General features: G+C 35.8%; 1 protein-coding gene across 1 annotated transcript; it reads right to left on the minus strand.

Moving 5' to 3' along the window:
• Positions 1–3,318: 3,318 nt before the first annotated feature.
• LOC143233691 (chitin deacetylase 1-like) lies at positions 3,319–12,600 on the minus strand. The gene is made up of 4 exons (XM_076470195.1): positions 12,441–12,600; positions 7,131–7,532; positions 5,458–5,779; positions 3,319–5,092 (listed from the first exon to the last, which is right to left on the minus strand). The coding sequence occupies exons 1-4, from the start codon at positions 12,490–12,492 to the stop codon at positions 4,258–4,260; spliced, it is 1,611 nt and encodes a 536-aa protein (XP_076326310.1). The 5' UTR covers positions 12,493–12,600; the 3' UTR covers positions 3,319–4,257.
• Between the last annotated feature and the right edge of the window lie 11,168 nt (positions 12,601–23,768).

Here is a 23,768-nt window from a genome sequence, read left to right on the forward strand (position 1 = left end):
TGTTTAGTTTAGACGTATTTTACTCACGGGCCCAGCATGGCCAAGCGTGTTAAAGCGACCGACTCGAAATCAGAGGGTCTCTGGTTGGAATCCCCGTCACATCAAACATGCTCGCCCTTTCAGCCGTGGGGGCGTTATAATTTTACGGACAATCCCACTATTTATTGGTAAAAGAGTAGCCCAAGAGTTGGCGGTGGGTGGTGATGACTAGCTGCCTTCCCTCTAGTCTTATACTGCTAAATTAGGGCCGGCTAGCACAGATAGCTCTCCAGTAGTTTTGTACGAAATTCAAAAACAAACAAACAAACATTAAGATATTCCTAATGTTCAAGCTTAGGCACAGCAGTGTAGTTATAATATTAAATTAAATAAAAAGTAAAAAAAACAACTCGTAAATTACCAGTTTACTGTTGTACCTTTGGTGTTACATGTTTAATTATTATTATTATTAAATTAACAAGTTCAACAACAGCCTCTTTTTTTGTTTGTAGTTGAGCGTAAAGCTACACAGTCGGCTATCTGTGCTCTTCCCACCACAGGTATTGAAACTCGGTTTCTAGCGCTGTAACTCTGTAGGCATACCGATGAGTTGCTAGACCCAAAAGAGAGTATTTCCGGACGTTACGTGGGTCACTTAACAGTAAGAAAATTTGTAATGGTTACTTACAATTATTAAGAATTAAATTGTATGGTATAATTCGTGACGTTGGTAATCTATTAATTAATCGGATTCTTTGTACAGAACTTGCATTGGGCTAATAATCAGGCAACCGTACAAGACGTGTAGATACACGTCTTCGTCGTAGTTTCCGCTTTGTTACTTTTTTTGGCGTTTTCTTCAGTCATTATATTACAGACGTATCCACTGCATGTTTCAAAAAAAAACTAAGGACCAGCATGGCCAGGTGGTTAAAAGGCACTCGACTCGTAATCTGAGGGTCGCGGGTTCGAATCCCCGTCACACCACACATGTTCACCATTTCAGCAGTGGGGACGTTATTGGGTGACGAACAGTCACATTTTTCGGTGGTAAAAGAGTAGCCCAATACTTGGCGATGGGTAGTGATGACTAGCTGCCTTCCCTCTAGTCTTATATTGCTAAAATAGGGACGGCTAGTGCAGATGGTCCTCGTGTAGTTTTGCGCGAAATTAAAAAACAAACATCTCTATAGTGATGTGACAAAAAGTGTGTTTTAAAGTACATTTATTTGGAAATTTAATTCGAGTTTCTTTGAGATATTTGTACATCATTCCCAAATGTCAGAACTGTGGCTATTTTTATGGAACTATAGATGTTAATTATCGAGCTAAAGTATCGTTAACATGATTTTTTATTGTGTTTCACATCCATCATCAATCTACCCCATTATTGACTCTACTTTCAAAATTTATTTTCAGTGTTACTTTTTAACTTTCCAATTCAAAATGTGAGCATTTGTAGTTTCTGTGTCACTAAATTATCTCTATATAAAGCAAATCAGTGGGAAAATGTCTAGATTAAAACACAATATACACTAAGCGCCAAAAATAAAATCTACCAGTATAAAAGTATTCTTTTAAAGTGATTATTCTATGAGTGTGTGTATTAAAAATAAATATATGTTTTGATATTTTTGTTACTTCTTCACGTTCCCCGCTAGTACAGTGGTAAGCCTATGGATTTACAACGCTAAAATCAAGGGTTCGATTCCCCTTGGTGGACTCCGCAGATAGCCCGATGTGGCTTTGCTAGAAGAAAACACACGCACTCCTTCACTTCATACATAATGTCAAAAGACATCAATTGTATAGTGTACAAAGCATTGAGTATGTACATGTTACAGTCATCTGATATTTATCTATTGTTGGCTGGTAATTCTTGTTTTACCCTGTACTTAAGCATTTTTAAAGGAACACCAGATATTTGCAAGTACATATTTGACACTAGAATTATGTTTTTATTTCATGCAACAGTGAAATATATAAGAAAAAAATCGACTTTTCAATAGCAGTACGACCTTCACTGTTCCTTATTTAGTGTTCTACAAAAGGTTTGGTACTGTATACCAACATAATAAGAAGAATTACAAACAGGCAGTTTTGATCCGATTTTCTTTTCCTTTTAAGTCTAACATGCTTGCTTTTTTGTACATTTAGATATGTATAAAGCCTTAGCAGTAAATAGTAAAGGTTTTAAAGTGTTGTTTGAATTGAATCTTTACTGTCTAAGGTGCATTTTAATTGAACGTTCTGTTAGGGTTTTGTGGAATTCCTTGCTGTCTCTATTATGAACTATTATTGTAATTTATGATGTCGTCGCAAACAAAAATGAAATTTGAACTAGAAATAAGTGAACTGATGCCATAAAAACTTCATATATAAACTCCTAACGGGAAAAAATGCCAAAATAATAAAGCTATTTCGCATTTGGTGATTTTATAATACTTTTGATTATATTTGATAGAAAAAAAATATAGGTTTCATGAATTTTGCTCACCCTATAGAGGGTGTATCCATTAGGTGGCGAGGTAAAAATTGTTCGTAGTATGCCTAAAATGTCTGATAATTCTTGTTCTATTACAGAAGAGTAACACGAATTACAAGAAATTTTGTTTTGGGAATGACATTAGGTTAAAATAAATGATTTTTCAGATTGCGTTCGATGGGGTTGACTGCAAATGATGCAAGTTACAAGACGACGTCTGTATGATTATCCAAGGCTTTATTTTTTGTGTTTACGCCTGTCTATCAAACTTCAAATTTTCTGCAGTTTCTCTGTCTCGCGAATTTCTGTCTCTTTTATTTTTATAATTCTTTTCGTGAATATAGTGCGTTTTATACAGAAATCATAATTAGAGACTGGTCAGTAGCTTTGGGAGGGGAGATACTTGAAGACCGCTTTTTTTTATCACAAACTTATATATAGAAGACGGTCTTTCAAAAGAAACTATGACGTCATTTCTTGAAATAGGCTAAGATATGCGAGAAAAAGTTTTACAGGTGTTCATACAAATGAAATGAAAAATCAGTAAAGCTTCGTTGTCATCTTTTCAATATCGTATATAAAGGGATTGCAAAGATTAAAGCTATCTTTACAACCAACAAAGATATATTTTATTGGACAGCATAATTTTTCTAGTCATCAAGACTTTAAAGATCCCTGTGACAATTAAATCACAAAATGATAACGATTAATATTTAATGCGTTGAATGTTGAAGGTAACTAAAACGCTTCGAAATGCGTTAGATTAACCATTGGACCACAAGATAAAATAAATGCGACATGCTTTGAGATATTTAACAACCGGTTGATTAATGTTCAGAACTGACTTCGAAACATCGATTGAAAAACTCTCTCTTTAATTCGTAAAATTCTAAAACTAGTAGCATTACATAAGATCTTGGAGTTTAAGCTGATAAGCACATAATCACAACACTCAGGATGACAAACGTGATTGTTCCAAGGGCACAGAAAGACAAGAGATTCTCAACATATTTGCCCTCAACAAGAAGAGACAAACATTTAGCTTTAAAAATCAATATAAAATCTCAAGGTTGATCTATTAATTCCTGGTCAGCCTTAATGCTGAGAAAAATGAATATATGTAATATTTATCAAAGATTTTCAAAAGTACAAAACACTAATAAACGGCCGTTACTTTATAAACAGTAATGTTGGTGTTTTCGCGTGCTAATTTAGCACCAAATGAAGAATTAGGTTTTCTACTCTTCCCGAGTTGGTTGGAAGAAGTGTCTTATTTAATATGAACATTGTTTAAAACCAACGTGTGTTTTTTTTAAATTCAACAATTTTACTTAATTTCAAAGTTTCTCTACATTTGGGCTAGTTAACTCATCCAATAATTACCGTTTACTAGAAATTAATGAAAACGAAAAAAATCATACTTATTTAGGAAAATATAAATTTTATCCATTACAACTACTTGCCATAACTAAAGTGTTTACACGAGTCACTTGGGTGTCCAATGTTAAAGCTAAATGTGCGCTGGAACTGGTTAAAACTCTTCTTTCTCGTTCAGATTAGATCTCGCTGGATTGAGAGCTAATTAAAGACAGCTGTGTAAATTAACATACCCTCATACATACGTGTAAAGGTATACCTAACCAAGCCTGTAAAAAAAACAGGACAGTGTTCTGCAAAACAAATTTACGAAACGTGGAACTACAAACATGCTGGGGAGATACAAGCGGAGATGAAGGCATGATATTTAAGTGGTCGAATTTGTTTTAAAAATTAAATTAACTTTTAGATACTGTTTATTTCTTGAAAGAAAAATAATCTCCAGTTGGATCTTCGATCCATGGATAGTTTTGAGAGCAATCCATACACGTGTGAAGGCGAATGGTTTCTCCTGGAAGTTCACGAGTTGTTAGTGGGCAAGCGTTGGGAATACTGCAGTAAGGCTGACCTTTGACCTCACACTTTTCCTTCCATGGAGGAAATTCTCGAATGCGGCTCAGCTCTGTAGGATTTTGCATCCATTGAAGAACTTGTGTCATCGTCACAAAGTAAATGTCCGTTCTATCCAGCATCTCGTCGATCCAGCTTATCAAAGCATCCAAAAATTCCGGATTCAGCTTAAGAAAGCCGGCATGGAAAAACAAGCCGAGAGGAGCACGATTGGTGTTGTAATGTCTCTCCAGGTTGTGGTTAAGAAAGTTATAGAACTGTTCTCCTGTAATCAAGTTACTGCAGCTGTCAACCATGGCACAACCAGCTAGGTTTTCATCGAAACTCGGGTCCTCACGACGGTCCAGCTCGTTCATGATCATCTCCCACACAGCATGAGAACGCGTGGGACAGTTCTGCCCATTACCATGGCACTTATGGGGCATACTAAAGTAAAGGGTGTAGGGCCAGAGGGGAGGATTGGACAGAGGAACAGTGATGGATGAGTCGTATAAGAAGGATTGTTCTTCCAGCATACGGAATTGAGTATTACCGCCCAAGCGTAGGTATGGCGAACGAACACCAACGATGGAATTGTCTGTAATGTTGGCAAACTTTTCAAGAATCAACCTCATTCCCGCCATTTCCTTTGCCCAAGTTTCAAGATTGGCACTGCTCCAGTATGTCTCGTCATCTCGGTGACTGTTTAAAGAAATACAAAATAAATAATAGCAATAATATTTCTGAGAAATATATATAATTTGTGAAAATTGAACATTCTATTTTAATACAATTGAGGAAACTTTCTAACACGAGACCAGTATTGCAAAGCAGCAAAAAAGAAAAAAAAAACATTGAAGGATGGATCAGTGCGTAAATCATCATGAAACATATTGCATAACCTACGATTCTCGAATTTAACTTTTCAACGATTTTCAGAGCCTACTGTAGAATACAAAAAAAATACATGAAGTTTTATTAAAGCTTTAAGTCCATTTTAACAATCACGAGGACGTTAGGTTCTTTTTTTTTTAATCACTCATCACGTCTCTAAATTTCATACTTACGTGATGGAATGAGAAGCAATTTCGTGCCCCTTGCGATGAAGCTCCTGAACTGCGGAGTAATTGGTGTATTTATGGGAAACAAAAAAGGTTCCCTTTATGGAACATCCATTAGGGTTATTTCGACCATTGCTGAAGAGTTCTTCGTATATATCAATGTTGTTGATATTAACTGCGTCATCGAAAGTAATCATGACCATCTGAGGAATTTCGTTGGGATCTTTTCCTCCAGGAATTAGAGTTCCATCGTGAGAACAGAAACAGTCTGGCAAAATACATTGTTTCTGGTCACAAGGGGGCGCCCTGTTAGGATCCTTTTCTTTAGCTAAAAAACAAAGACTTAATTTGTTATAAATAACAAAACGGAATATTTGTTTCGCTTTTTAACGATCAAAGCATGAAACTAAAGCTAAGTTTTATTAAAATACAAACCACAGATCTTCTCTTATTGAGAAGCAATTTTTTTTTTTCAAAGAAATCTAGAAACTTGAATTCTACAAGTAGAAAGTTACTTTTAGGGTAGCGCGCATACATTTAAACCTTTTGTTTTCAATATTTATGCACATGCGAATGTTTATGCCTAAAGCATAAAAATTCTAATATTCACAGCTAGGCTTAATAAATAATTTCTCATCGTGGTTAAGTTTCTAAGGGTATTTTTTTATATAAAAATACCAAACATAGGAAACTCAGTCCTTCAAGATTTGTTTTGGCCAGTTTATTCATCTTGAAGTAGTACTTTTTATGGATTTCACTTGCTTAGAGTTTTTCTTTTCTTTCTGAAAGATCTACCCAGACTCTATGCTAAATCCTTAGTATGAATAAGATTCTTGTATAAAATTATACATAGAGCTCTGCCCATCACGGGTATCGAAAAGCGGTTTATAGCAGTATAATTTCCCACAGACATGCCGCTGTGCCATTAAAGGGCAAACTATATCACATAAGAAAGTAGAAAATAACTCTTGACAGCCCGTTAAAAAAAAAAAATCTCCATTCAATTTTTCTATTTTGTTCTTTTTAACAACTTTTAATCTTCGAAACAATTCTAGAAAAAACGCCTTTTCAAAAACACTTCTTCGTTGATTATAATATGCTATGTAAATACATATAAGATTGTTTTGTTAAAAATCTTTTATCATTTCATTTATTTTGTAAGGACAGAAGCTGAGAGTGACATACAGAAGAAATATTTGGATGGTTTAATTTCATTTCTACTTTTGGAATTATAAGAAAATTTAAGGATAGCTTCTTTCACATAAATGTTTGCAGGCAGTAGAAGTTGAGACGTTATTGATGTTAGCACTTAATTGATTTTCCATGTTTATTGGCGAGTTTAACATAAGCGTTTGGATTTTATCTGGTAGAGAGGATATCCCTAACACATTTGGTATCTATTACAACAGACAATATCCGGTACGACTTTAAGCTGACAACTGAGATTTACAATGGATTTTGCTCCCCCCTCAAAAAAAAACAACCAACAACAACAATAAAGCAACTTCTTAAAAAAGTTAATACATCAAGAGCATTACTGGTGATAACACAGTTTTTTTTTTTAATTATTCACTAATATATATTTTTCTGTCTGAATTTTGTCTCATTTGTTAAAATGCCACCATGTTTTACCGGAAAACTCAATGTCTGTTATTGACTGGAGTACGAGTCCTACTTACTACAAGCGTTTTCGTCAGATCCGTCAGTACATTGAGGTTCTCCGTCACAGAACAGCTTACGCTCGATACATTCACCGTTCCCACAAGCCAACTGGTTCTCGCTGCAGATCGGCTCATCTGTAGAAAGAAGGGGTGTGGCCAGACGAGGTTTCTCCACCTGATCACAGTTCTTGACTTGGTCCTTCCACCCACAGGTTTGTTTTTCGATGTCGAACGCCAGTCCCGTGGGACACCTTAGTGCCAGAAGTCCCTGCACGGAACAACGTACCACGTCTCGACAGTCCTCTGCTGCTGTCAGGCGAAAGTACTCACTAGGAGATCTACCCTTACATAGGTCAGAGTCGTTCTTGGTGTCAGAATTTGTACTGTCCGCTTGTCTCTTCACAATCGACACACCCAGCACTACAGACACGGAAACATCCACTTAGTATACAAATCGAACGGAAAAATCTAAATCAATAATAACAACAACTTCCGGTAGTAAATATATATTTTTTCTTTTAAAATAATGTATACATAAACTATAGCGAACTTCTGAGCATACATGAGTTTCAAAATCACGTATTCTTGGTCAACTCCCAAATAATATGTAAGTAAATTAAAACTACTATCGCTGTGTATGCTGAAGCGAATATTTCCACGCAGTTTACCCTACATGAAACATTTAATGAAGTAAAGAGCAACTCTGGATATATTTATGTTACCTCCTATGTAGTAACGAGGAAATGTTGATACTGAAATAGATATTAAACCATTTTTACATTTCACTAGATTTAAATTAAAGGTTTGGAAGTTTAGAGAGTTATTATATATTTAGTTATCTGTATATCTGAATAAAAACAATGATTTCTAGAAACTTTACCATTCGACGATAGAAGTAAAATATATTTTCGTTGCATTATCTTCCATATTATTGAAAATATTTATTGGAAGATGTGTGTTTTCTTATAGCAAAGCCACATCGGGCTATCTGGTGAGTCCACTGACGGGAATGTAAACCCTGATTTTAGCGTTATAAATCCGTAGACTTACCGGAAGGTAAAAAGATATTTGTGTGTGTGCGTGTGTATTGATAGTGCAATACTACATCGTAGATTATCTTGTGCTCTGTCCACCACGGAAAACCGAACGGTGCTGTAAGTTCGTTAACTTACCACTCACCTGCGAGGAGGACCGGCAAACACTAACAAAATAACGAAAGTAAATGGAAGGAGAATACTGACCATTAACTTTAAAGTGAACTGACAAAATTAATTAATTTTATAAATAATAATTGGAAACTGAGGAATTTTCATTATTTGTATAATTAATTTAAGATACGTAAATGTTTCTAAACAGAATAGAGAGTTTACAGTTATTTATTTGTTGGTAAGTGCAAAGCCACAAAATGGGCTTTGTGCTGTGCCCGTCGAGCGAACCAAAAGCTGAGTTGGAACGGAACACTCCGACGAACTGCTGAGCTAAGGAGAAGGGGATAAAATTACAGATCTAGCTTTCCTTAAGAACATGTTTGACCTAATTCTGAGAATATTAGTATTCTTATAGGTAAGTCTATTTCGTGATCTTGTACTGGTACAAACACACGCACAAACATCTGTGCACACAAAAAACAAATTGGTTGTTATATTGCTAACGAAAGATATATTTATCAGAACAGTTAAAGTTCTGGGCTACCGTCCTTCCTCAGAACTGACAGATCATACACGCCCACCTTTGCACTAGAAAGGCCAGATGGCGCTATAAAATAATCATCTAAATTTTTTAACTACAGATCTTGTTCCACTGAATTTTCTTTTTTGTGCATTAAAGTTCGTTAAATTGCCATAAGGGGTGTTAAAGATAAAAATCATTAAATTAGGGTAATCTTGTCACAACCGGTTTATTCAAATGTTTATTATCCATGACGTCAAGTATCATTAATCTTTTAAATCAGGAGAACGAGCAACAAAAATTCATGAGAAATCCTTGCATGTATCTACTTTTTTTCCATCGATACTCTTGAAAATTAAAAAATATAGTTAGAAGTGAAATCCAGAAGTAAGAAGTCTCTAAATTAAGAAATAGGCCCGGCATAGCCAAGCGTGTTAAGGTGTGCGACTCGTACTCTGAGGGTCGCGGGTTCGCATCCCCATCGCGCCAAACATGCTTACCCTTTCAGCCGTGGGAGCGTTATAATATGACGGTCAATCCCACTATTTGTTGGTAAAGAAGTAGCCCAAGAGTTGGTGGTGATGGCTAGCTGCCTTCCCTCTAGTTTTACACTGCTAAATTAGGGACGGCTAGCACAGATAGCCCTCGAGTAGCTTTGTGCGAATTTCAAAACAAACAAACATTAAGGAGTATTTCATATTTTATAGTTTAAAATGCTCTTAAAACTTTTCTGAACTTTGGATTACCATTAATATAAACTATTAGTATTTTTCTGGCTGGTGGTTAAGGCTCTCGACTCGCAATTTTAGGATCATGGGTTCAAGTCCTCGTCACCGAAAATGTTCGCTATTTCAGGTGTGTGGGGAGGGAGAGGACTATAATGTTTTGGTCCATCCCACTTTTCATTAGTAAAAAAGTATTCCTAGAGTTGGTGGTGGGTAATCTTGATTGGCTGACTTCCCTATAGTCTATCAATGCTAAATTAAAGACGGTTAACACAGAGAGCTCTCGTGTAGCTCTGTGTTAAACTGAAAACAAATCAAACCAATCATTATTTTCCTTATTTTTCCGAAAAACTACGACAACAATAGAATGTGCTTTTTTTCCCACAAAACATTTCCATTTTCATTACCTTGAAGAAAATCCGTCAGTATCTGTCAGATAATTTTGTTTCAATGTTCCAAACTTTTTGTTAAGTGTAAATTTCCCATGGTTTTTAATTTACCTTTCAAAGGAACTAAAACTTTTAGCTCAAACAAAATAATTGCTGTATAAATCCTTAAGCCTAAGTTTTTATTTAGTTTCCTAATGTTTAATTGCTTTAGATTTTTCGTCATCTGAAATAGAGAGAGGATTGACCATTAAAACATGTAACCATTTACATGATTGATCCAAACGAAGTGGGCATGGAATGGCCAGGTGGTTAGGGTACTCGACTCGTGATCTGAGGGTCGCGGGTTCGATTCCCCGTCACACCAAACAGGCCCGCCCTTTCAGCCGTGAGGACGTTACAATGTGACGGTAATCCCAGTGTTCACTAATAAAAGAGTAGTCTAGGAGTTGAAGGTAAGTGGTGATGATTAGCTGTTTTCCTTCCAGTCTTACACTGCTAAATTAAGAACGGTTAGCGCAGTTGGCCCTCGTGTTGTTTTGCGCGAAATTCGAAAGCTAATAATCAAGTTTAATTGCGTAGGATCCGTACGTAGGAGTATCATTTCATAGTTCATCCTGCCTTGACAAACATATATCTAAGAGGCGTTTCGAAACCTGCCGTACCAGTTCTCCTTAGAACTTCCGTTTTTGATTGGTGCTCCAGGTATTCACGCGGCAAACCAGAAAAAGTAACCCTGATCTGAATATGGGGCATTACACCATAAAAATAGTAATAAAAAACTAGTCTCGCTTGTATGCCACAAATACCAGAACTCGTTAAAAATGAAGAATAAAAAACATCAAACAAATACGCAGATTCATGATGCTGTGAACAGTTAACTGCCCTAGTTAAGATTTCCGGGCACAGCCTGTTATGTCAGTAGTTCTTCTGGTTTGTTGACTCTCTCTCTGCTCATTCGAAGCCGACCTAGGCTCTCTTGTCTTTGAAACAGGTTAAGTGTAACACACTTATTCCCACAAATTACGTAATTTCTGTAGATTAATTTCTAACTAAATGGATGCTTATGGTGTAGAATTATGAAAAAATATATATATAATTGAAAAAATTTATGTAACAAATTTTAATACAATGTGGTAATACAGGCTAACTATAATTGAAGAACTTCCGTTGTTCAGAGGAATCGTTAATAGATGTTGGACTTTTTCGTGACAGTAATAGCTTGATTATTTTATTATTCAGAGTCTTAGGATAAACACTGCTATGATCTAGCCGGAAATTTGCAAGTTTTTCACTAAATAGATACCAATTTTAAAACGTATATTATAAAAACTGAGGAACTGAATCTCTACGTTTAAGTGAAACATACAAATATCGGCAAATTAAAAAGGACATCCCAAATCAACAAATTTTCAATAGATCCAATTTAAATTTAGTTTTTGTTCCACATTATTGACTCGCTATAAACAGGTAATGATTCTAAAATCAACTTGATAGGCGGAGCTAGACAGTCGAAAAGATGAGATAAAGAGATCTGACTCTTGCTTACCATATGGACGCACTGTGATAAGGATTGTTCACGCTGATCCAATGATATTTGATGTGCAGGACATTTCTCCAAAAGAATTTTCAATTGATCAATCAAATATAATCCTAAGTTTTACCTAGATTCTGAAAATACAGAATTCTTGGTCCTAAAAACGCAATAACGAAAAATATAGCGTCATGTAAGTTGTTTGTTTTCATGTTGATTTCCCAATTTTACTTTTGTTTCCCCTTCTCCTGATTTCCATAATATCCGCCGCGTACAAAATATTTTTAGGAAAACACGTTTTCGAACTTCCTTAGCTTTCGAACATCTTCAGTTGGCTTACTTCTGACAAGTTTGACTCTTTACCAAACCTTGCTAATACTGCTTCAGAGAACTAAAAGAAGTAATACAAAGAATGTTCCAACAACCAAACTCTCTCACACACACCGAACAATCGGGGAAAACGTTTTCACGGGGCAAGCCATTATCAAATACAAGATCGTATTGTGTTTGAACATTGGAGCTTTTGGGATAAAAATCTTATATTCACACTCTAAATAATCGAAATATACGCTAGATGTGCAAACAGTGCACTGTAGAATACCATGCCAGAATTAGGAAACTAAAGTTTGTTAGAAACGTCTTTAGATATTTCGAAAACTTATCTGACTAACTAGTTTTCCTCTTAACTCAATATAAATTTTAAAGAATTTGATTATTTGTATGTTTTAAGTGCAAATCTACACAAATTACTATGTGCGATTTGTCCTCTGCAAGTATTGAGACTCAAATTTTAGTGTTACAATCCCTCAAAATTATCGCTGAGCTATAAGAGATTTTTAGTTTAAGTACAAAGTTACCTCTAGTCTTATATCTACAAGGTGATGACATATATTATTAGCTTTTGCCATATGTAACTTCAAGCACGTTACGTAAGAATTTTATTTCCAAAATATCGCGTATTAGATTTCTATAGATTATGATAAGGCACTGAATACAAGGAAAATTAAAGACGTACCATTAGTTAGCAAAGCCACCAGAACCAGAAAACGTGCCGTCCGTGATACCATACTGATTGTCTATCATAAACTCATCTCAGAAAGCAACGAGACGGTTGGATAAGCAGTGATTGTACTTATATACTAGCCAACTTACGAATAGACAAAGTCGAACATCTTTTGAGGACAAGCAATAACCCACCTTTCCTTTACCACGATTGGCCAATGTTAAAAATGCATAACGACATCAAAGAAATAGCAGCCAATCACGGACGTTAAGCATTCAGACGAAATTTAGTATGCAAGTCTACGGAACTAAACTTTCTTTTTTTATGAATTAGTATGAAAATTGTGAAATTCCTACTTTTTATTCTTCAGTTTATAAGGGAGAAAGTAACCGTTCTACTGATCGCCATTTTTGTTGTGTTTTTTCTTGTAATCTTAGACCTCTTCACATCCATCGACTATGCAGGTCACATTGTAGAATTAGGATATATGTTTACAAAATGATAAGATCTCTCTATTGCGTAAGTGTGTTTTTCTCATAGCAAAGCCACATCGGGTTATCTGCTATGTCCACCGATGGGAATAGGCCCCCTGATTTTAGCGTTGTAAATTCGTAGATTTACCACTACCTCAGCGGGGTGCTTACTGCGTAAGATATTAAGGAATTTTGTGGCAATACATCATGAAAATACATAATACCAATTGTTAAGCGATAAATATTTTTTATTTCACTAGGTCTCGTATATTTTTCCCTTAATAATGCGGAGCCTCCAGAAACTTCTATGAATTTCCTTTCTTCTTTAATTTTTTTATGAACTTATATGCCTACAAGTGGATCAACATGTCGTGTAATCCAGTTCACGAAACAAGTTGTCCATTTTAACAACTTTCAATTTTCATTGTACACTATCTATTTAGTCTTTTACTGTCGTCGAAGGCCCGACATGGCCAGGTGGGTTAAGGCGTTCGACTCGTAATATGAAGGTCGCGGATTCGAATCCCCGTTGTACCAAAATATGCTCGCCTTTTCAACCATGTGAGCATTATACTGTGACGGTCAATCCCACTATTTCTTGGTAAAAGAGCAGCCCAAGAGTTGGCGATGGGTGGTGATGACTAGCTGCCTTCCCTCTAGTCTTACACTGCTAAATTAGGGACGGCTAGCGCAGATAGCCCTTGAGTAGCTTTGCGCAAATTTTAAAAAGAAACAAACAAACTGTCGTCGAGGTAGGACTCCTAAACCCATGGGTTATGACCCACAATTTGGTTGTGTATATGGACCGCGAACAAAGTTTAAAAATAAATAATGATGTGTATATTTTTTGAATGACTTGTTTATTTAGTAATTAGATGTTTTTGCGCTAAAGTTATTTTACAAGGTCGAAAATGGCTACCGATGTTTGCAAATAAGAGGGCAAGAAAGGTTTAGAACCAGTAACCAGGTGCATCAACTAATCACCACTTCACCAGGCAGGTTGTCCATTTTAACATCTCTCAACTGTATACTAACTGTCATGTCTTTTAAACTATGCCCACTGTTATTATTTCAGTCACCATGGACGACGTTTCACTATTTATTATTGTGTGTGTTTGAGAATGAAGATATAATGTTTATAAACAGATGTTTATTTTTATTATGTTAAACTTTAACATTTGAAGTTTAGCTACACTGAAATATGTTAAGGGAAGAAGCCAAACATTGTTACCGAAAACTCTAGTGGATAAAGTACTCGACTCGTAATCTGAGAATCTTGGATTCAAATCCCAATCACATCAAATACATTCGCCCTTCAGCCGTGCACGAAATTGAAAATCAAACAGAAATTCTTTTAACACACTAGACCAAAAAGTCGTGTACACTGTCAGAGTTACTAGACATTTAAGAAACCTACCAGTTTTCATGGGAGGGAAAAAATAATATGTGGTGACTGTAAAAAAATACGACATATTTACACGTAACTTGCAGAAATACTGAGTGAAAATCAAATATATTTTATTTGTAATTTAGAAGGAAAGAATTAAAAGTAACAAAAGTAAAATAAAACAAGACTTTCTTGGATTATGTAAGTATTTCTAAATATATGTTTAAAAACTAGAACTTATTCACTCCACGTTTTATAGTACGCACAAGGGTGATGCATAAACAAAGGTGCTGAAGTAAAATATGTTTTCCTGAAATGTTTTTTCAAAGTTGGATATTCTAAAATTCGTTTCAAAACTTTAGCCTGCACGTGAAGTGTCAGACTGTAGAATATGAAAACAGCGGAGACTCGTGATTTATTCCTTATACACTTATTAGAATTGGACTTTTCCATTAAAATTTATCTGTAAGTAAATTTTTCTTAAAGCATAAATTTGAAATCTAATCTATGGTTAATAACGAGTGCTCGAGCCGGATAAACTTGATAGTAGATCCAGATACGGTCCGTGGACTGGCAGTTGGAATAAAACTGGTTTAAAACATGAACATTCTTCAAAACTATTGTTCACTAATTGAGATATGCCACGAGAACTTATTTTCATAAACTTTAAGTCTTTGTTAGCTCTCTTCGGATCACTATTTATGTCCTAGTTAATTTTTGAAAATCAGTTTATTTGTTTTTATTTCACAAGAAAGTTCGGACCAAAGCATAAGTGGCAAACAACTCAGAGCGTAATTTGTCTTAACATTGTGTGATTTAAAACAAGCATAGTTCATCTCATGTTTAGTCTTATTACAAAGAGAATATGATGGACGTACAAAGAGATGGTTTGTGAATTTGTTTATTAATGGTATATTACGTAGTTGTTAGCTGACAAATAATTCATCTCAAATGATATAATACGCTTTATGTTATTTAATATTACCAAAAAGTGTGAATAATATGAGATTTGTTCACACGATTAATATTGGTATTTATTCTAGTGTTGGAATCAGCAACCTTGATCTCCATATGACGAAAATATGCATTGTGAAGGTTGAACATTGTTTTTAACATCAAAACTCGGTATCCAATATAGAATAAAACTTAAACAAGTTTGATAAAACAGCGCCCTCAGTATAAATGGGGTTTATATGTCATGGAAATGGGATGGACATTTATTGATACGTTATGTCTTATGCTGCATTTTTCTTTACCAGTTATACTATTTCCACATTGCCGTGAGTTATCATATCTGTGTTATGTTACTTTGGCAAAAACATTACTTTCATTTCAATATTATAACTCGATGTTATAAATTCCAAGTTTATTGAGTAAATGCGTGAGTGTTTTCTTATAGCAAAGCCACATTGAGCTATCCGCTGAGTACACCGAGGGAAATCGAACCCCTAATTTTAACGTTGTAAATCCGTAGACTTACCGCTATACCAGCGGAGGACTATTGGGTCAATACTTGACGCTTGAAACAAACATTTACATAGGACTTTTTTTAAAAAAAACTTACTTAGGAAATTCTTTAAATACTCAAATTAAAAATTATTTACTTTAAAGAGCACAAGTATGGCTTATTAAACATTCACACTTCTGTTAATAACGTCTCATCTCATAACATAATTGTAAATAAACTCAAAAACGTTAAATGTTTTTTTAAACAATTTTTTAGCCACTACCTGCGCTTACTTATAGAGATCAGAATGCATTGTTTAATCAGTTGGTACCCTCACTGATAGCGATATATTTGGTTTTAATGGTCTTAAGATTCGGCCACACTAATAAATTTACAAACCTCTGATATGGAATTTGAAATTAAGAAATTAAAATGAATGTGAAAAACAACAACAACAAAAAAAGATATATGTACGGTTTACGTGACTTGTATTGTAACCACCAGGCCAGGTTAGTCCTAATGCTTTACCAGTTTCGAAATGTAAACCATAACTTTTTAGGATTGTTTGTTGTTGTTTCGCGCAAAGCTACGCGAGGACTATCTGCACGAGCCGTCCCTAATTTCGGAATGTAAGACTAGAGGGCTTGGTTTGTTTAGAATTTCGTGCAAAGCTACAAGAGGGCCATTTGCGCTAGTTGTTCATAATTTAGGAGTGTAAGACTAGAGGGTTTGGTTTTGGAGGGAAGACAGCTAGTTATCACCATCCACTGCCAACTCGTGGGCTGATCTTTTACCAACAAATAGTGGGATTGACCGTTACATCATAACGCCCCGACGGCTGAAAGGGCGAGCATGTTTGGTGCGACGGGGATTCGAACCCGCGACTCTCAGATTATGACTCGAGTGCCTTAACCAACTGGCCATGCCGGGCTGCAAAAGTTCACTACTGTGGAGTATCACCAGAAATTTACAAAACGATAAAATAATAAACTCTGACCAATGTTTCACAGTTGTTTATTTGTTATTTATAGCTCATGTGCTTCTTCAGAGACTAATTAATTATAATGCATTAAACTTCTTGCTACTAGAGGTTTGCATATTTGTCTCGGGAGAAGCTAGTAAGAAACAATGTATAGGAGGATAAGCCTAATAATTATAATTTTTTATGTTTGTTTAACTTCTCCGATTTTGTGTATCATAAATCTGGAATCTTTGTATTCCAATACTCTTAAGCGTTTGGTTTGGTTTGTTTTGAATTTCCCCAAAATCTGCGTGAGAGCTATCTGCGCCATCCCTTCCTAATTCAGCTAATCCTTGGATTACTCTTTTATCAACAAAAACACAGGATTGATCGTAACATTATAACTCCACCATAGGTAAAAAGCGAGCCTGTGCGGTGATGGGGAGTCGAATCCCCAACATTTTCAGATTGAGTGCTTTAACCATCAGACCATGAGCTAATTATATTCACTTGGACGTAGTAAATAATAACGTATCAAAGAAATTTTTGAAGGATCATCGATTGATAAGAGAAGCTTTCTAACTGTCTTAAATCTTGCTGGACTAGCACACAACTAAAGAAAATTAAAGTTACTCTTAGATAGACTGCACATCAGGCGAGAAAATAACGAGTTTCCAGCTTTGTGGTTGCAACACTCGTTCAACAATAGGAACACGCACTGTGTATCAAAGTCATTCGGTTTGTAAGATGTCTTTCCAGATCGTGAAGAAAAACAACTGAAAAGCCTTTATTGAGGCATTTATGATCTACAGCGCCAAAGCCTAAAATGGCGTTCACTGTGCCGGACCAATAGTGAGGATGGCAGGTGCCATATCTAGCTGCAAAATCGTTTTTATTACACACCAAGGGGATCGGTGGAACGTATACATGAATGGAGGGAAAGTACATGAGGCAACGACATGTCATATCGATTTGTGATTAAAACAGTAAAGTTGATTATATACATAAATATAACAGTACTGTCTGTCCTTGTAACTACTTCGCAAGGTGTAGATGGATCCATACCAAATTTAGTATGGAGATTTACTGGGTTTGTGGGGAGATTCGTATAAATTTTCAGTTTTGCGTTTTTTACTACAACCTCGACCGTCACCAAAGTTGGCGTGAAGGTTTTTTGGGTTCATGCGAAGGTACATGCAGACATGCGGTTTCATATTTTGTGTTTAACAATTCATGGACGTTTTTACATTTTTTACTATTATACATATGGGAAGCAACTTTGTCTTTTCTTAAGATAACCTTTCGTTAATTATTAATTTACATGAATTTCGTCCAGGAGACGGTTTGTTTGAATTTCGCACAAAGCTACACGAGGGCTACCTGTACTAGTCGTCCCTAATTTAGCAGTGTAAGACTAGAAGAAAATAACTAGTCATCACCGCCTACTGCCAACTCTTGGACTAATCTTTTACCAACGAATAGTAGGATTGACCGTCACATTATAACGCACCCACAACTAAATAGGCTAGCATGTTTGGTGCGACTGGGATTTGAACCCGTGACCCTCGGATTATGAGTCGAACGCCTTAACCCATCTGACCATGCAGGGCCACCAGAAGACGAATACTCCGGCTAGCGTTACAAAAAGTTTTAACCAGACTGGCCAAGTGTCTCAGATTCTCAACTCGCAAACTGAGGAGCGTAGCTTCGAATTCCCGTCGCATCAAATATGCGTGTCCATTTAGCTGTGGGTGCGTTATAATGTGACGATAAATCCCACTATTCATTGGTAAAAGAGTAGCCCAAGAGTTGGCGGTGTGTGGTGATGACTAGCTGCCTTCCCTCTAGTCTTACACTGCTAAATTAGGGACGGCTAGTGCAGATAACCCTCGTGTAGCTATGCGCGAAATCCAAAACAAACAGAGAGAAAAGAAGCAACAAAATATATCAAGATGTCTGGTTCGTTACACGAGAAACAAAGTCATTTCAAGCTTTTGGATCTGGACGACATTTTAAACGTACTTGGGCTTACCACCTCTATGTTTTAAACGATTAATAAATTTGATCATAACTAGGTGTTTTTATGAAAATCTTTCAAGTCTGTCGAGGAGGAAATATGATAATATTTCAAAACCTTTATTTATTTAATAACGTTTCAAATCATATGCTTGTTTTAAATAACTTTCAAAATATAACATGTAAACATGACAAATCTAACAGTTGTAAAGTTCTGGAACATCAAGTAGTATTACACACATTAGGCCCAGCATGACCAAATGGTTAAGGCGCTCGACTCATAATCCGAGAGTTCCGGGTTCGAATCCCCGTCACACCAAATATGCTAGCTCTTTCAGTCATGGTGGCACTATAATGTGACGGTCAATGCCACTATTGAGTGGTAAAAGAATAGCCCAAGAGTTGACAGTCGGTGGGTGGTGATAACTAGTTGCCTTCCGTCTAGTCTTAGGCTACTAAATTAGTGATGGCTAGCGCAGATAGCCCTCCTGTAGCTTTGTGTGAAATTCAAACCAAACAAACAGACCATTGTGTAGCTTTGCTCGAAATTTAAAAAACAAGCAAACAATCTAAACTTTTACTAATTTCTTTCTATAAGAGTATCAGAAAATAAATGATAAAACGTTATAACCCAAGCGCTTTCGAAAGATGGACAAACTGGAAATGGTGACGTAATCGAATGAAGGATACATAAAGGGACATGAGGACGTCATGAAAATCATCTCATCTTCTAGGAAATATTTAATATATATATATTTTTCCATGTGCTGTAATGAGTGTATTCCATTTTCAGGGCCCGGCATGGCCAAGCGCGTTAAGGCGTGCGACTCGTAAGCTGAGGGTCGCGGGTTCGCATCCCCGCCGCGCCAAACATGCTCGCCCTCCCAGCCGTGGGGGCGTTATAATGTGACGGTTAATCCCACTATTCGTTGGTACAAGAGTAGCCCAAGAGTTGGCGGTGGGCGGTGATGACTAGCTGCCTTCCCTCTAGTCTTACACTACTAAATTAGGGACGGCTAGCACAGATAGCTCTCGAGTAGCTTTGTGCGAAATTCAAAAACAAACAAACAAAACAAATCCATTTTCAGTACAATGTGGTCAGCGACGAGAGCGTTATGTAAAAAGGTGTTAGGGATATTCTGTTTTAGAAACGGTTAAAAACGAAAGAAATATAGTTATATTTAACAGTTTAGGTAAAATAAAGTTGGCATCTGATAATTGATTGAAAAAGATATGTTAAACTAACTGATTTATACAAACAGGTATGGAAAAGGTATCTTCAATAGATAGTAAATTTTAGAAAAATTAGGGTTCAAGTTACGTGAAAGAAATAAGCAAAGAATAAAAATTATATTTCTGACACTGATGAAACCAATGATCGTAGATTGATTCTACTAAGCTGATCAGTGTTTAGATTAGCGATCTAATAAAAAACATAATTCCTTGGTCGTTACAGTTATTATTCACTTACTTCATTACTTAATAGTTTGCTTGTTATATCATCAACTTTAATAAATTTCACGCGACCTTCAATATCTCGACATCAATGAGTTACAAACACAACGTACAACTTCCACCTTGTCATAGGGGTTTGCTTTAAAATAATTACTTCTAACTTGGTCCGGCATGGCCAAGCGTATTAAGGCGTGTAACTCGTAATCTGAGGGTCACGGGTTCGCATCCCGGTCGCGCCAAACATGCTCGCCCTTTCAGCCGTGGGGGCGTTATAATGTGACGGTCAATCCCACTATTCGTTGGTAAAAGAAGAGCCCAAGAGTTGGCGGTGGGTGGTGATGACTAGCTGCCTTCCCTCTAGTCTTACACTGCTAAATTAGGGAGGTCTAGTACAGATAGCCCTCGAGTAGCTTTGTGCGAAATTCGAAAACAAACAAACAATACTTCTAACTTTTTGTTATGAAAAATTGAAAATCATAAAATATTCACTCACAAAATAAATTAAATTATATCGTTTACCTTATTTTTTATATCATGGCAGTTATAGTTATTATTTACTTTTGTGAAACAGTGTAGTTTTAGAGTCAATAGACCCTAGTACTTTCGTCAAAGGAGCGGTGAGAAATTAAAGCGGACATCTAAATATGGGGCTATTTAGCCAAACTGAAGTTGGTTTCTATTGTGCTGATGGAATTCTGGATTCCGCATGATATAAAACAAATACTTATTCACCAGGCTGTTCCAATCAGGAGAAACTTCACTTTCCAGCATGATAACAATCCAAACACCCAGAGAACGCAGTAAACTAGTATCTTGATAGTGTTTGTGGAACTATCCTTATCCAGAGAAATAGCAGATGCAGCCGGAATCAAAGAAGGAACTATGGGCAGTACTTCAAAGTATCTGGAATTCAAGTTACACTGAGATTCTTCAAAAACTTGAAGGAAGCGTTCCACATTGGCTACAGGCATTGATTTCAATGAATGGCCAACAGAACATTAAAGAAATAAACTCTAAATTTGCTTCATGTGCGTTTGTTTTACCTTCAGACATTATAAAGTTCTGAAATACCTGCACTACAAGGAACTCGGCGTGGTTTGAATAAAATGATCCACGGTGTTAAACGAACACAACTTTGTGGTTGTCATAGACTTACCGACGTTCTTTACCAGAAGGAGAGAATTGTTGACCTTGGCCTATGGGAAGCAATAAATTTGCTAAATAAAAAAAGTATTACGCCTGTCGAAGAAGAGCAGAGGACTTCCTAAATAAATAATTAGTTGTTTTAAATAATCCATTAAAAAAATCTAACCAGGTATGTAAGTATGCACACTACTGCATACAGCTAAGCATGTAATAAAACCAAATAATTTGACCTTGTTATTACAAGAAAACACAAACTAGGTAATTATACTAGAAGAAAGGATGGTACGAAATACGTAATATTATCAGTCTGACTACGTCATTTTTACGTCAGCTCACATACCAGGGATGTTAGCACATCATTTTATTGTTTTAACTATATCCACCAGTTGGTTGACTCACTTATTAAAAAACCAGTTGGGGCATGGTTTACGAGACTTCTTATAGTTTGTATAACAATTAACATTCATTACGTTTCTCTGTTAAATTCAAAAGTACCCTCCAGTGAATCAACAAGTTTAAAATACTCAGAACACAAAAATCCGGGGTTTGATTCAACGTGGTGGACTCAAGGTTGGCTTAAAATAGTTTGGTATTAAAGCAAACACAAACTTAAAAGGTGGTTGAAAATTAAAAAAGGTACGAACTGTGAGTTTTACGTAATATAAACAGCACAATACTTGGAATGTTGTATAACACTAGCTGTCAGTTGTATACCCAGAATAATTAATTATATTGAATCCCCACTATCGCCTTTCCTGTAATGGTTTTTAGTTTAGACTGTTTGTTGCTGCATTTTTAATATGGCTGAAATATTTCTAAATTTTGAAACCATTTGGAGAGGATGATGACATCAGTTAATGATATAGCAATAATTACATAAAGAATCTATTTTTTCTTTTGATTGCAGTTTATTTGAGATGTAAACGCCAAAGATAAATAACCAGAGCCCAGTGCTGTTTTGACATTTAATGTTCCGTGATGTACTAAGTGTCAACAGTTTTATCATTTAATAAAAATTCAGGGCTCGATTTCCCGCTGTAGACGGAGAGCGGATACATTATTATGTAGCTCTGCGCTAAAAAAGCGAAACCAAAAACGAATAAAGTTTTACAGAAAAGGAAACTTGAAGGTTTAATGTTTGTAAGTTATCTGTTGATAAAAAAATCCTTTAAACGATGTCATTTTGTTATGTTAAATAACACATGTTTACCAGTTAAAACAACACACACACACACAAGAAAAGAAATGAATTGAGGTCATCCTGCACGTAAGCATCTTAAAAATATATAGAAATGTGAACCAGTTGCATCTTAAAAATGTATAGAAATGTGAACCAGTTGTGTATGAAAACACCTTGCTTATTCTGGTCCAGTTAGTTTTTTTTCAAACCTTATATTTGATCATTTTTTTCTCAAGGACAAGAACAACAACACCGAAGGTCACGAAAAAATTTTAGACTGAAGAAAAGGCATTTCGAAATCTTTGACGCGTACAAGTGTCTGAAGGTGAATAGTCACATAAAAGTAACAGTTAGCTTTTAGGGTAAAAAATGAACAGAGGCTGTACATGATACATCTCAAATAAAGGTATATCGTTAGGTTTAAATCAGCTTACGATTGTTTGATTGGTTTGAGTACGAGGGAGTATCTGCGATTTACCCCCACAGAGATCGATACCTATATTTTAAAGAAAATGCTTATATGACAAAAGATTTGACATACATTTAAATTGACCTGTGTAATAAAGCTTTAAAAAGTGGGTTAAGCCTCTTCAGATTTCATTGTGTACATATTGTTCCAATCAGTGCAAAAACAGACTCGAGTTGTAGATATCCATTCTAACAACTTGCTTTACTTTTTTTACCACAGAGTGTTGAAAATGTTTTACTAAAATGATTTTGAAAATGGAAATCACGTCACAGCTACAGTCCATATAAAGTCACTGCGGGATAACATGCATGAGAACTAAATTTTTAGATTGTTTGGCGTTGCGCAGATAGTGCAATTCCACAAAAAATAATCATCTTCGGGAAAAGTATGTAACAACTATTTCTGGCACAAAATATTCATACGCCTAGCTCAGGTCGAGGATTTAAGATTTCCAAAACAGAGATACCTCTTATTCTTAATGGTATTCGAACACAAAGGAATATCGATCATCTTGGGGTGTTAGGATCATCCAGAAAGAGAATTTGTATTTTTGGTAAAGCTTTTAAGACTACCTGCTAACGCCATTGATTTTGGGTTGAAAGGAAGGCAGTTGTAGGTATTGGGCTGTTAAAAGGTATTTCACGCGAACGATTCTTTTATCTTATAGCTCCACCATCTCTTCACTGATTGGAGATATAATGAGAGTTTTGAATTTAGGAAATCAAACACTTTCGAGTGATATATTTGACTACGCATAATGTCTCATAGATTAATTTACTTTACTTCTGCCTGAAAGAATTTCAGTG

Source organism: Tachypleus tridentatus, chromosome 12 (genome assembly GCF_004210375.1).
Source record: "Tachypleus tridentatus isolate NWPU-2018 chromosome 12, ASM421037v1, whole genome shotgun sequence".
Taxonomy (NCBI): Eukaryota; Metazoa; Arthropoda; class Merostomata; order Xiphosura; family Limulidae; genus Tachypleus; species Tachypleus tridentatus.